The 14060-nt window shown below is 32.3% G+C and overlaps 1 protein-coding gene across 1 annotated transcript in view; it reads left to right on the top strand.

Moving 5' to 3' along the window:
• Positions 1-14060, top strand: part of ELP4 (elongator acetyltransferase complex subunit 4) — a 240991-nt gene that overhangs the window by 109474 nt on the left and 117457 nt on the right. The window contains exons 8-9 of the mRNA XM_026012786.2: positions 6624-6732; positions 10267-10373. Of these exons, the coding sequence (XP_025868571.1) occupies positions 6624-6732; positions 10267-10373 (216 nt within the window). The remainder of the gene's footprint in view (positions 1-6623; positions 6733-10266; positions 10374-14060) is intronic.

Consider the following 14060-nt stretch of genomic DNA (forward strand, 5'->3'; position numbering starts at 1 on the left):
CAGATGAGAACAGTGGGTGAAAAAGCTGATCCCTCCTGTTCTGGGAGCTTCTGGTTGTAGGCCAAAATCTTAGAACAGATTTTTACTAAATGTTTTTGCTGCAGCTATTAACTTACATTGAAAATCAAATATTGAATAATTTTTCTGTAAAATTTAACAATTTTTTTGTGTAAACATTAGTTCTTAATTTCTTACATATTAGTACATAATATCTGTAAACTCAGATCATTAGATTATCAGATAGGTTTGGCGCTGTACATCTATGCTGTTTTGCTGTGACATGCTGTTTCCTTGTTCCCTGTATAGTTGATTTATATGGTTCATTTCTATATTATTTCATTACGGGGCATTATGCAGAGCCTGAGAAAGAGATTGTGAAGTCCGTAGAAATGTTCTTCTTCAAGAAGACACATATATCAGTAAATATAAATCAAAGGCATTCTTAATTTTTAAAGGCCTTATATTATAAAAGCAATGCTACATTTGCTTATGCTTAGGATGCAATTAAATTACAAGATAAATAATTGGACCTCCTGGTGAAACATTGGATCCTTATATCTCTGAGAAATTAATCTGGTGAAAAATAGGATACCATGAATTTGAAAATGTGCAAATGCAGAACAGCCAACTAAAAAAGGAACACCTTACATAATTTATTGGTGTTATCTTAAATAATTAAAGAAAAGCTAGTCATTAGTTAAAAATTCAAGCAGATGAGAACCTTGCCAGCAGAGGGAGTAGTCCTGTCTGCCGTCAGGTTCCCATCATTTTCCCACCTGCCTCAGCTCTTTTCCCAGCCAGTCTCCCATCTGGACCTGGCTCTGTCAGCCTGTTCCTGATGACAGGCTATCATTTTATACTCAATATGGGATTATTCTAAGCTGATTTTAAACTTTAGTATCTTTAACCTACCACTGCATCCCAAACATCAGCTGGATGCTCTGTTTGATATTTGGATATTAGCAATTGTTTTTCCAGGCAAGCTATGAGCTTTTGGACATCTGTGAATTACATTTTAAAGGTTTCAAGTATAAAGTAGTAACCAACAAATTTCTGATTTAAGAAATTACCCGTTAAACATTTTTAAACAAAAAATACAAATGTCCATATGAATAATTTATCTAATATGAAACCATCATTTATGAGTAACACTTAAAATTAATTTTGAATATTATACCATTATTATCTTCAGCCTTTTCATTACAGTATTTTGTTTACTCCATGTATAAAAGTTTTCAGAATATGTAAGATTTTTTAAAAATGTTTGATACTATAACCTATTGAAAGAGAAAACTGAAAAAAAAAGAAAACGGATGTAAGTAAACGTTCTGCAAAGCAAGTACTATTTGAGACCAGTGTAAATGTAAATAATATTTCTGAAAAAACACCATGTGTTCTTAAAAAATTTTTTTCATGCCAAAACTTAGAAAACCAAGTTTTTCAATCAAATAGAAATCATAAAAATATGTGGCCCCATTGCTTAATTCTAGTAAAATTTGACAGTTTAGCCATTTATTTTGCCCTTGAGGTTAAAAATGTTGGCCATTAGCTCCTTTGTGGTTATGTTTTTAAAAATCAGAAAAAGGAATCAAAATATGTTTGTTTCATGATTTCTCTATGTAAATATCAGTATATGATGCTACCAAGAGAGTGTTATAACTACAGTTTTTAAAATTTACACAAGTTCTTCTGTGATTTAAAATTAACTGTGTGAACTTGAATAGAAGTTTGGTATTAAATCTGGAAAGATTTAATCTAATACCTTCATTAAGATATTATGATTACAAATATTTACTAGCATAACTTTATTTGATAAAACTGTATTCTTAAACTCAAAATTAATTATGAACAGAATTATTTTTCCCACTATAAAATATTTTTTCATAAAATAAAAATTTAATCTACAGAAGTAAGTGACAGCTCTAGGGAAGGTGAAAGAATGTTTGTAAAAAGTTCCAGTATAAACAATTTTATTATTTCATAGCCTCAATCCTATAGTATGTGGAACTTAATAAGCATAGAAAAACAAATACCTCATTAAACATCCCTAGATTTATCCTTTTATTCCATATTTTGATTAGATGACAAAGAAATGCCAGAAATTCTAATATGTTTGTGTTTCTATGCATATCATTTCTCAGAAAAATGTTATTATAATGTGAGGTGTTAAGTAGTATACTTGCTTTTCTTGGGATTCTCCCCCCTGCCTCCCCCCACACACCCCATGTTACATAGTAGCTTCAAACATAAAATAACTTAAATATTTCTTTAACTTTTCAATATTAACTTAATAGTGCTTTTGCAGTATTGAAGTCCCAAAACTGATGTGTGTGCCATATACTCAAATATATAGCAAATGTATATTTGCTGCCTTTCTTATTTGAATAACTCAAGAACTTATTTAAGGCATCGCATAAAATGCTTTATGTCAACTGATTTATTCTTTTCAAGCTTCTTAATAATTAAATGATTGGCTAATTACTTTTTAATTCTCTTGTTAAAAGTCTTTCCTGGGAGTATACTTTGTATTAGTACAAACTGTGTCTTTTTATATTGTTGAGATAATTGGGTCAAAGAAAGTAAGAAAACATTCAGGGTTTGAGGTATTCTGATTGTTACTTGGTTACTCTAAATAGGTATCTCAACTATTTTTATTAGAAAATGGAGGGAGTTTATATGGCAGTAGTTGAATTTTATCTCTTAAGGTTCATAGTTTTGGTTTAATTAGCTTTGAATTGCAAGGGAGCATTAAATTAATCTTCCTTTATTTAAAATCCATTTAATGGATTTGGCATATCCTAATAAAGAGGTTACCATTCCATAAAAGAAAACAGGAAACATCCTATGAAACCAAACAAAAAACAATCAAAACAAAAACTCTGAAATATTTTGTGAAATTAAAATTGGAGTAAAAAGGTTATCAACTGGACAATCTGATTTGCCGTTTTTATTTGCAACAGCATTTGACATGATTTAAATTTAAATAATTAAGAAATTGCACTGCAACAGAAAGTTTTAAGAACCTTTTATGTAACTTAATACAATGCTATTTGAGACTGCCAGCAAACTCTTAAAACTCCTGGACACTGGCTCTCTTCTCTTCTGGCTTCCCTCCTAGTCATGTCTTGGCGACTGTCCAGAGCTGACAACTTTCACCCAGGAGTGAAGGGAGATTTGTCTAGTATAGGGAGGATTTTTGAGCCATCCTAGATTTTCACATCCAGATGGGCAAGGAGGAGGGGTAGCAGTATCATTGTACATACTTGGGTGATGTCATTGTGCCATGCATAAATATAACCATTAATTTACTCCTACTGGTGAATCCTGAATGTCCTTACTCAAATGTTCCTTATTAGAAACTATAATGTAACAACTTCAAAGTTAACACAAAAATCACTCAAACTTTATGTCCAAGCAATTGATGCACAAATACCTTGACTACTCCATTTCCAGTTACATATACTGCAGACCAAAGAGGTTTTACATTTTGGCTAATAACATAAAAACATTTAGAATCTGTTAAGATGAGAATGTGGAAGTTCCAATTTCAAGGCCTCTGCTCAGATCATTATGCTAAAGCTTTCTGAACACTGAATTATATTATGACAATTTATTGTCCATAGTGTATTTTTCCTAAAGTGAATTGTGATTATTATGCTTTTGAGGATTTTTAAAGCTATTAATTTTAGATTCTTTTAAGTAAATTTGCCTACCTTTATCTAAAAGACCACTTAGTATTAGCATTACGAAAGACGTTTTGACAAGAGTGGTTTTAAGATATGATTACATCAATATACCATACTGCCTATGAATCTTGGAGGTACAGAAATAATCTGTAACACTATTTTGGCTTTTTAAAAAATATTTACATTTACATCCCCAAATGCTTTTATACATCACTGGAAAACTAAATGAGTTTATAATTAAGATAATCTCAGACAGAAACTTTGATGTTATTCTTATATAATTTCTAGTAATTTTTATTCTATAGACTTTTTTTGCTATCTGTCTGTACAACTTCTACCGTCTAGTTTGCCACATTATATAAACTATTTTCCAAAACTGCTGTGCAGAAAGCAGTAAGGTCATTGTTGAATATAACTTATTTTGTGGTAATGATTAAAACTTTTCTTGCTCTAATACTTCATGAAAGCTTTTAAAATAGAATTTAATTTGCAGTTAATAACTGTAGTGTAAATCCACGGAGCTTAGAAACAAAATAAATTAAATTTATGAATGAGTTTCTGAGAGTTTTAAATCCTGGCTATATACATCTTTTACTTTGGAATTCATTAGTTTTCCTCTGCAAAGTGGAGGGTTGATTTTTTTTAAATCTTCCATAAATTACCTTAAAAAGACTTATAATTTTGACAAATATTACAGGGTGTTAAATGGTTTATTAGTAAATTTTAAGGTTAAAGAAAGAAGCCCTCTTTAAAATGTCAGGTTGTCCATTTAAATATATAAGACTTTCCTTATATACTACTAGAATGGAAGACTAATTCTATCCTTAAACGTAACAATTTCTATTATTAAAATAACTGAGAAAACTCTAGTTTATATCACTGAATATCTAAATAGTTGAGTTCTAACAAAAATTGACTTTTATCATTTTAGATTTAGATATTTAGATACAAAGGTTTAGTCTTGTATTTATAGATAAAAGGAAATCTGACCTTTTGATTAAGAAATACTGTCAGTAGCCTTTATAAGTGCTTGTTCATCTGAGGGTCCATGACAGGAGTACTCTTCCCAGTTGAGTTTATCCTAAAAATGAAATGATAAGAGCCTGCTGGTTGTTATCTAAGATTCTTCTTAATGGGAGAACCACATGGTTATTCTTCATCTCCCACTTGTTCTCACCCTCTACAACCAACCCAGCCACACCCCACCCCCACCCCAACATTGTTCAGTACTCAGCACAATGAATCATTTTCAAGTTGACTCATTGTGAACTGTCTCCCAGCTGTTGGAATGTCTGGCAGACATTTTTGTTTGGGTGAAGAATAACTGGCTGAAACCCAACCTGGATGAGTTTGATATAATAGTCTTTGGCTAAAGAAATATTGAGAGGAACTTGTTTATGGCCTCTGAAGCCCCTGTTATTCCTGGAGTAGGACCATCCCCTGTGGCATAGAACTGAAAGTAAGGAATCAATCTGTATTATTTTCCCACCATTGAATGAAAAATTGCCTTAGAAAAAAATAGGCATTTTCAAATTATGTTTGTTTTTCTATATTTGGTACCCACGTGATTGAGAGTATTAAAGCCAATTAAGGATTATTATTTTTACTGGTTCCTTTTAAGAGTACTGATTCAAAGGCTGAAACATTCTTCATACAACACACATTTCTACTTACAGAGGAGTTTCAAATACTGCCCTAGGTATGAGTTAGTCATTTCAGCATAATGTTTAGTGACAGAAGCTACTATGTATTTCAGACCAAGTCAGGTGACATTGACCAGTTTTCTTTTATTTTTCATTCTTATGCAATCTTTACTAGAGGACTTAAACAGATAAATAACAGTAAGCTCGGTAGTCAATCATGTTTTCAGAAAGTGAATGTGTTTCATTGTGTTTGGACTTTCCCCTATTGGAACATAGGATCAAACTAAAATTTTCTTGACTGTTTTACACTTCCCATTCTTTTCTAAAGATTCTTTTTAAACTGGTAGACATTACCAGTATATAAAATGGGAGTTTCAAAATTATAAAATCTTACAAAGAGCAATTTTCTCACCTTATCTAGAACTTCAGAGCAAATATATTTCTAAGATGCTTTAACATATGAAATATTTGCTGTCACAGGCTAAAAGAAATGCTGAATTTCCATTAAATAAAATAATGCAAGGGAACTATAGGGTCCTTAATGATTATATTTTTAATGATCTTTTATACCCATGAAATTCTGGGTATTTTAGGACTTTTGCTACTTAAAATATTACCTTTTTTATACAGTGTATTATTTAGCAATGTTTTTGGTTCATGTCAGGTTGTGTTGGGAAAAAGGTAGTCTACCAGTCTAGTGCTAGGCATCTACCATCTTTTCTTTGCCTTTATTGTTATCCCAGAGCCAAATAGCAGCATCTGGAAGGAGAGAACAGAAGACTCCAGAGCTAGCCATGCTGCAGCCTCTTAGCTGGACCCTTCCGTGTTTCTAAAACCATTCAGAGGACCTCAGCTGTTACAGGACTGGGACCTGGTCCCAGTTGACAGATGATAGTGGGACCTTGCTTTACACATTACACTGTACTATCTACTGTTTCTGAATCCTGATGTCTATCAGATTTTCCAGTGAGTAAAGTAATTTGAAAAAGAATAGTATGTGAGGATAAAGGTAGCCTTGCCTCTTAATGCAAAGAAAAATAATCAATTTATGTTCTCTACAGAAAATAAGGTCTATCCCCTTAGCTCTTCTAATTAGGATAGCATACATACATGGGCTGGAATTTTCAATTAAGTACATATTTTCATCCAGTTTTCAGCCTGTGATAGCTTTGAGTTATTTTTCTGTATTGATAATTTGTCTCCTCTACAATTTGTCATTGAGATGGCATAATGGCAGTGAATATGTGTTATATTTTTAAACATAAAATGAGTGTTTTATTTTCTTGTTTTACAGAATAAAGCAATTATTGCTCGTGTTACAAACTTGTCAGATACAGTTGTTGGTCTGGAATCATTTATTGGTTCTGAAAGAGAAACCAACCCATTATATAAGGATTATCATGGTAAGCAGCACCTTTATAAAGAGAAGAGAATATCCTAGGTTGCCTCTAGGGTACCTAGAAGCCTTATGTCTAGTCATAATATCTATTGTCAAGTAGCATGAATTTTATAATTTATCTGTTAAATGTTTTCCATTCCTGACCATTCTTTCTTCTTTTTTTTTTTAATTTTTTATTTCTTTATTTGACAGAGAACACAAGCAGGGAGAGCAGCAGGCAGAGAGAGAGGGACAAGCAGACTCCCCGCTGAGCAGGGAGCCCCATATAGGGCTCGATCCCAGGATCCTGGGATCATTACCTGAACCAAAGGCAAGACTCTTAACCGGCTGAGCCACCCAGGTGTCCGTCCCCCCCCGCCCCCGACCATTCTTTCATGGCAACTTATCACCAAACTACATTAAGACTATGGACTATGGTAGCTACTTGAAAGGGTAAAACCCAAGTACTAAGGCATGGCTCAGTCAGATAATAATTTTATTGTCCAAGGAACTTGAAGTCATGAAACTTATTAGCCATGTTTGAAATAAATATATTAATTCTAATAATAACAGTTTTGAATAGTGATTTATGCTTTACAAAGCCTAATATGTGAAAAATAAAATTCATACTTATTAGATTTTAAAAGTCCTAGTCAATCATGTTTTCAGAAAGTGAACATCTTTGATTATGTTTGGACTTTGCTCATTTTGTTGAGTTATGAGCAAATTTTATAATATTGTCATCCTAGTATAAATACAGGTCAATTAATCAGACTTCTAGTTGTTTTTTTTAAAGTTTTTAGTAATATTTTTGTCATTTGGTTAATTTGGTGATTTTTTTTTTTAAATAAAGGCTCTTACATAGAACCATTGAAATAGGAAAGGTTTAATAGTTTTGTACATCTTAGCTCTAAATTAAATAGGCAATATGGTTTTTACCTATTTACTTATACTGAGTAAATATCAATTATTGCTGTTATTATTGTGGGCCTACTTCCATGGAAACTTCTAAATACTGAGTAGTTTATTTGAAGCCTGCTAGAAGATTATTTAAGACTGTGATTGCAGGACTATGACAATTTTTACAGTCAAAAAAAAATTATAAGATACTTTATATGATAACCACCAGTACTTTGAAGAGTCAGCATAAAATATTATTTTTTAAAAAAGATTTTATTTATTTATTCATTAGAGACACAGAGAGAGGCAAAGACATAGGCAGAGAGAAAAGCAGGCTCCCTACAGGAGCCTTATATGGGACTCGATCCCAGGACCCTGGGATCTGGACCTGAGCCGAAGGCAAATGCTCAACCATTGAGCTACCCAGGTGCCCCAGCATACAAATTTTAAAAAACAGTGAAACAGCACAATGTAACAATCAAATATTTTTTAAAGGCTAGAAAATATAAGCTATGAACAAAAGCTACATAAAATCATTTGCTTCATGATATTAACTTGCATAACTCTGTATGTTATATGCCCAGATTAACCCTATGTATAATTATTTAATCTTTTATAGTCACTATTATAGGAAGAGGACTATTAAGATTAAACTATTTCTTTTTTTTAATTTGTTATTGAGCTATAATGATATACAACATTGTATTAGTTTAAGGTATACAAAGTAATAATGCGATAGATGTATGTATTGTGAAAAGATTACCACAGTTAACTTTTGTTAACATACATAACCATGGTTTACGATATTTTCTTTTCTAGTGATGAGAACTTTTAAGATTTCTTCTCTTAGCTACTTTCAAATACACAATACATTATTGTTAAGTATAGTCACCGCGCTATACATTACAACCCTAGGACTTAAACTTGTCTCATAACTGGATAAACTATTTTTCCTTTATTATTATTATTTTTTTAAACAACTCAAGTTAAATATTACCTTAATAAATTATATCTGAGTATCATGTGTAAGTATTGTGACCTAATAAATTTAATAAATTATATTTTACATTCTAAGACAGTTATTTTGATTAAAACATTTCAAGGGTGAAAGGCTATGATATTTTGTGCTGAAATCTCTAGATCAATAAATTATTACCAACAGATTGAGTGATTTTGACAACTAGTAACATTTCTGTTAATAAGAGGGACCTGATAAACCATATTCGTTCATTGTATAAAGGCCTCCTGACTTAGCAGCTAAGCAAGTATATATATACCAAGTTAACATGAGGAATGTACAAATGAAAGTCTAATGCGCTCATTTCTAATGTATTTTACCAAGTAACTCTGTTTAAAATATTTTTAACCTGGGGGGGCGCCTGGGTGGCTCAGTCAGTTAAGCACTGTCTTTGGCTCAGGTCATGATCCTAAGGTCCTGGGATTGGAGCCTTGAATTGGGCTACCTACTCCAAGGGGGGTCTGCTTCTCCCTACCTCCGTCTGCCACTTGCCTTGCTTGTGCTCTCTCTTTCTCTCTGTCAAATAAATTAATTAAATATCTTTTTAAAAAGATATTTTTAATCTGTATCTAAAAGCTGTCTTCTTAACATAGTTTGCATTTTTTTAAGTTAAATAAATTAAATCAAATGTTTCAGTGAATTATTTTTGAATGGACCATTTCAAAAGTTAAGCACCTAGAGGTTTACCCTTTTAAGCTAAAACAAATACATACATTACTAAGCATTCAAACACACACCAAACTATTTATTAGAGGAGTTATTTAAATAAGATGCATCTCATTTGTTCAGATTTGGATTTGCTTTCTTCTCCCATGTTTAGAGATCAATGTCTTTGGGGTAATGATTTTTAAATATGGGCTGAGTCAGGCAGGGAGATACACCGAAGGATCTCCCATGTCTTCATCTGTGGCAAATGACCCCGAGTTTAGTCAGAAACTGCATTAAGCTGCACAAAAGCCATCCACTGCCCTTGTCAGAAAAAATTAGCAAGTGTTTCTACTGACAAGAGGCCAAGGCTCACGGTTTACCTAGCACTGTTACAAAGCTTATAACAGCTACATAAAGGTCTAACATGCCACAGAAATGAGTGTCTTGGGATGGCATAGGGGTTAATGTTTGATCCTAGAGTGTGCTCTGAAATGTAGTTTTCTTCAGTGGTTTGCTCAAGTCATTAATAAGGTACAAAATGAAATACTTTTCATTAGTGCTTCACTGGTTATCAGTAACCCATAAGCCTTGTTTTGCTGGCTGCTTACTGGTGCATTTAATAAAATAAAGATCACTCAGTGGTGCCGTGGGCAGCATGCAAGGTGATAGCCATATTTGCTTACTGTAAATACAAGAGAAAATCACACACAAACCGGCTGTAGTTTTGACAAGTATTAAGATCCCTCTTTACATCTGTACTTCTGTACCAAAGTGCAATTAGTTTTCCTCGCACAAGGATTTCTGTTTATCTTATTCTGCTTGATTACTTGAGTATAATCACACCATTTGCTTCATTGCTCCTGGTAGTAAGCTCCAGTTTTAAAAGGGGAGGATGCTTGTGTGTAAATTTACCGGATTCTGCTGTGAGACTCTTAATTTATGCATCCAAGACAGTGTTTTTAATTTTTTTTCTTTTAATTTCCTTTTCACAAGGTTTGATTCATATTCGACAGATTCCTCGGCTTAATAACTTGATTTATGATGTATCCGATGTCAAAGACTTAGCTTTTAAATTAAAAAGGAAGCTATTCACCATTGAGGTAAGAGAGAATTTTTGTATTTTAGTTGACGGTCTTGAGGTTAAATAGTCTATGTGTATATGTATATATATGTTTTTTTACACTAATGAAATTCTTAGAAAATGTTTCCTGCTGATATTCTTAAGTTCTTTTGGTGTCATGAAATAATGTTCTTCAACTATCTTATTTTTTCCTCTTTTAATGGCATATCATTAGAGTATAGCAAAAATGATTTTGTTTTACACGTCTATTCAAAGTAAGCGTCAAACTTACATGATAAGTATGACATGCGTATTTCCAAGGCTTTCAAAAGCATATTTAATTAAATGTTAATGAGCTGTGCTTATTTGTGTGTGGAATGTGAATGCTACCCACAATTGTGTATGGCTAAGAAAAGAGGATCCTTATCTACATTCTAAAAGCAGTTTTCTTTACTATTAGTGAAATCACCTTTCCGCTTTCCATGCTGAACAAAACAAAGTATAATTTACACCAATGTCTGTAAGTAAATTTTCTACAAAACTTAAACTTTTTTTGTGACCTTTGTGCAAGCAGTAGTGACAGAAAGTAGTAGTACAAAAGATTTATTTCAACTTAATCTTGCTAAAGAGCAAATGAACATAGCACTATTAAGCAATTAGAGTTGATGTATTTATTAACGAAATAAATGCTCAGGGAGAGATGGCTTTTGGGTGATGTGATAGTTATCAGTATAGTCAGTGCAATTTTTTTTAACAAAGACATAAAACAGCCAAGCAGCCTTGACAAACCATTTTGTTTAATCTCTTTTCAAATGAAAAGCTCTTAAGCAGGCCACTTGTCTTAACTGCTTGAAACCATAAAAAGAGAGAATTGCCACCAATAAATTAGCATATTTTTAACTTCATCACCAAATGATGGTCAATGTGGCTTGGCACTGCTTTGGTGTTTGGGACTTCACCCTTAAGTGACCACTTTGGCCCTTTTTTGACCCTCTGCCCTCTTTAGCTGGCCACTTGATAAGGTAACTTCATGGTTCTCTCTCTTTTTCTCTTTCCCTTCACATTTGCAAGTAGCACTAACCTATAAATCATTGTAAGGGCCCTATCCAGTGACAAATTAATGTGCCCTCCTCCTAATTAATGGTCATCAATGTCCTTAATTATCTAATCCTATTGAGAGCAGTTAATAGTTAATCAGGCAGCCAGTTCTTCAAGCAGGTCATCTCTGCAGGAGTGTTAGAAGTTTCTCATCTGGGGATACTCCCTTCAAAAGCCACTTAAAGCCAAAAGATCGAGAGTGTAGAAATACTGATTCTTGAGCTAATTTGCTTTAGTTCTCAAAAGAAACTATTGAAATGGAACCCAACACTATAATTATTCAAACTTTGTTTCAGTTTTTCTGATAGAATACTGAGAAACTTACCATTATTATTTACCAATTTTAGGCGATATTTTGCTTAAAAATTTTAGAGGGATAAAGTTATAGGTAGTGTCACAAGAAAAGCATGCTTCATCATTTTCTTTTAAGTTGAGCTTACATTTTTATTGAAAAATGTGGGGTTTTTTTTCTCTAACACCTTTCTCCCAAGTGAGTATTCCGACAACCAGGTCTAAGGTATCATGTCTATCATCATAGAAACTAAGCAAGTATATTCCCTCGTGAAAATCATATTGCATCCAGGGAAAAAAGTAGCACTGTAGTATGGATCATATTTATTCTTTCTCCCTCTCTTTCACACACATGTACACAACATACACATACACACACACACACACACACACACACACACAGTGGATCTTATTTTGGAGATGAGGGGGGTAGAAGTAAAAGACTTAAATAATGTCAAGTGGGACCTCTTTTTAGAATAACTTTAGGTTCTAATAGTGACTGCATTTTACCATTGGAACTGACATGAAATCTTTCATAAACCACATAGGTTTCTGTTCCATTTCCTCTCTTCTATTCCCAACATTCTAAACTAAGAGAACAATTATAAATGATCACCTGTGGTTTGGAAGCAATAAGGAAAACAAAACACAAATCGATGATTGGTTTTTAAAAAGTTAATATTTAATACAGTTGATCAAATCCTTTACTTTTTTGGCTTATAACCTTCATCTTTTCTTATACATAGAAATATAGGTGAAACACATTCCAAATAACTTATTTCTTTGTGCAATAAAATTCAGTGTGATGATTAGAAGAAATATGAATTCAGGAACAAAACAAATGTAATAGAAGCATATATAGGTATAATTATAACAAGATAAAATCATGTGGTTCATACAAGACTAAATGATTTAAATACAGCATTGTACCTTATAAAATACATACCCAAACAGGTAGCAAGTCTTTGGTAATATATTGTAGAAATTGAAAACAAGAGGATTCCTTTATTAGGGGAAAAAGTGACATTGTTTTAATATGCACAACAAATAAATGTTTTTTCTAAACCGATACTAAAAAGAAAAAGTAAAATGTATACTCTACTAGTCTGTAAAGTGTGAGATTATGATATAGCAGGCAATGAATATCTGTTTCACTTTCAGAAGAGAAAGGTGGTTTAGCGGGTAAAGCAGAAAGTTTTCTGATTCCATACAGGTAGATTTGTTACATGTTGGAATTTTCTATCAGTCACATGGTCTCAAAAGTTGGCATGTTTGTAAACAAAGGGCAAAAGAAACAGGAAAATACCCTCATCTCTATTTTTAGGGTACCCTTTCTTTGATTTATTAAATACCCTTTTTATGATAAATCATAAATTATCATATTTTTATATATGAAAACTGATTTTTTTTTTTTTAATTAACAGCTACCAAGGGCCTCTAACAAATAGAGCAGCTTTAACCAGCAATCTTTAATTTGAGTGATCTGGAAAAAGCAAAAGAATATTTCTTTCTTCTTGGAATGTGTATTGGTATTATTCAGATTCAAGTGGAAGCATTTATCTAATCACAGTAAATTTTCACTAATACCAAGTATTCATCAGCCATAAAGCTCTTTAAATTAGCCCCTTACAAAAACCATAGCAGAATCATATCTATAGTAATAATCTAAAATTCTGGCATGCATTCTGGATAAGTAAAAGAAAATTTAAGGCTGATTCACTCTGGCTTCAGGTTAGGAAAAAAATAGTTTTGAAATTTTGTAATCCTTCTAAATCATACTAGCATATTTGATTAACCACGATACACTACTTATTCCTTGGCCTTACCACATAACCTTTTTTCTATCGTAGCAAGATTAATAACTCTTCATTGTATACCAGGCCCACTACTGGCTTATTTATACTTTCTATATAATAATTGAATATTTTATACCAAAAGACTTTACGAAGATATAATAATAGACTCAATACATGAAAATTGTATCTTTTTAAATCTTCATATCTGTCCCAAATCTAAGAACAGTCATACGCTTAGCAGGTATAAAATCTTTGCTGAAATATATGTATATAGGTAAATTATGAAGTTTGAAAATTTGTCCAAATAATGCAGCTATAAATATTATATAAGCTCCACTGGAGCTACTCCATTAAGTTCCATAAGAAATTTAACTTACATACGTAGCTTCACTTCTAAGATGAAATAACTACTTGAGACGTATTATTTTTCAATTTCTATAATTTTTGCTTCTCTAATGTAAGGATCATCATTAACCAATATTTTTCTTTATATTAGTAATTATGATGTAATTGTAATACCTAAACAAGTAAGATTTTGGTAG

Source organism: Vulpes vulpes, chromosome 5 (assembly GCF_048418805.1).
Source record: "Vulpes vulpes isolate BD-2025 chromosome 5, VulVul3, whole genome shotgun sequence".
Taxonomy (NCBI): Eukaryota; Metazoa; Chordata; class Mammalia; order Carnivora; family Canidae; genus Vulpes; species Vulpes vulpes.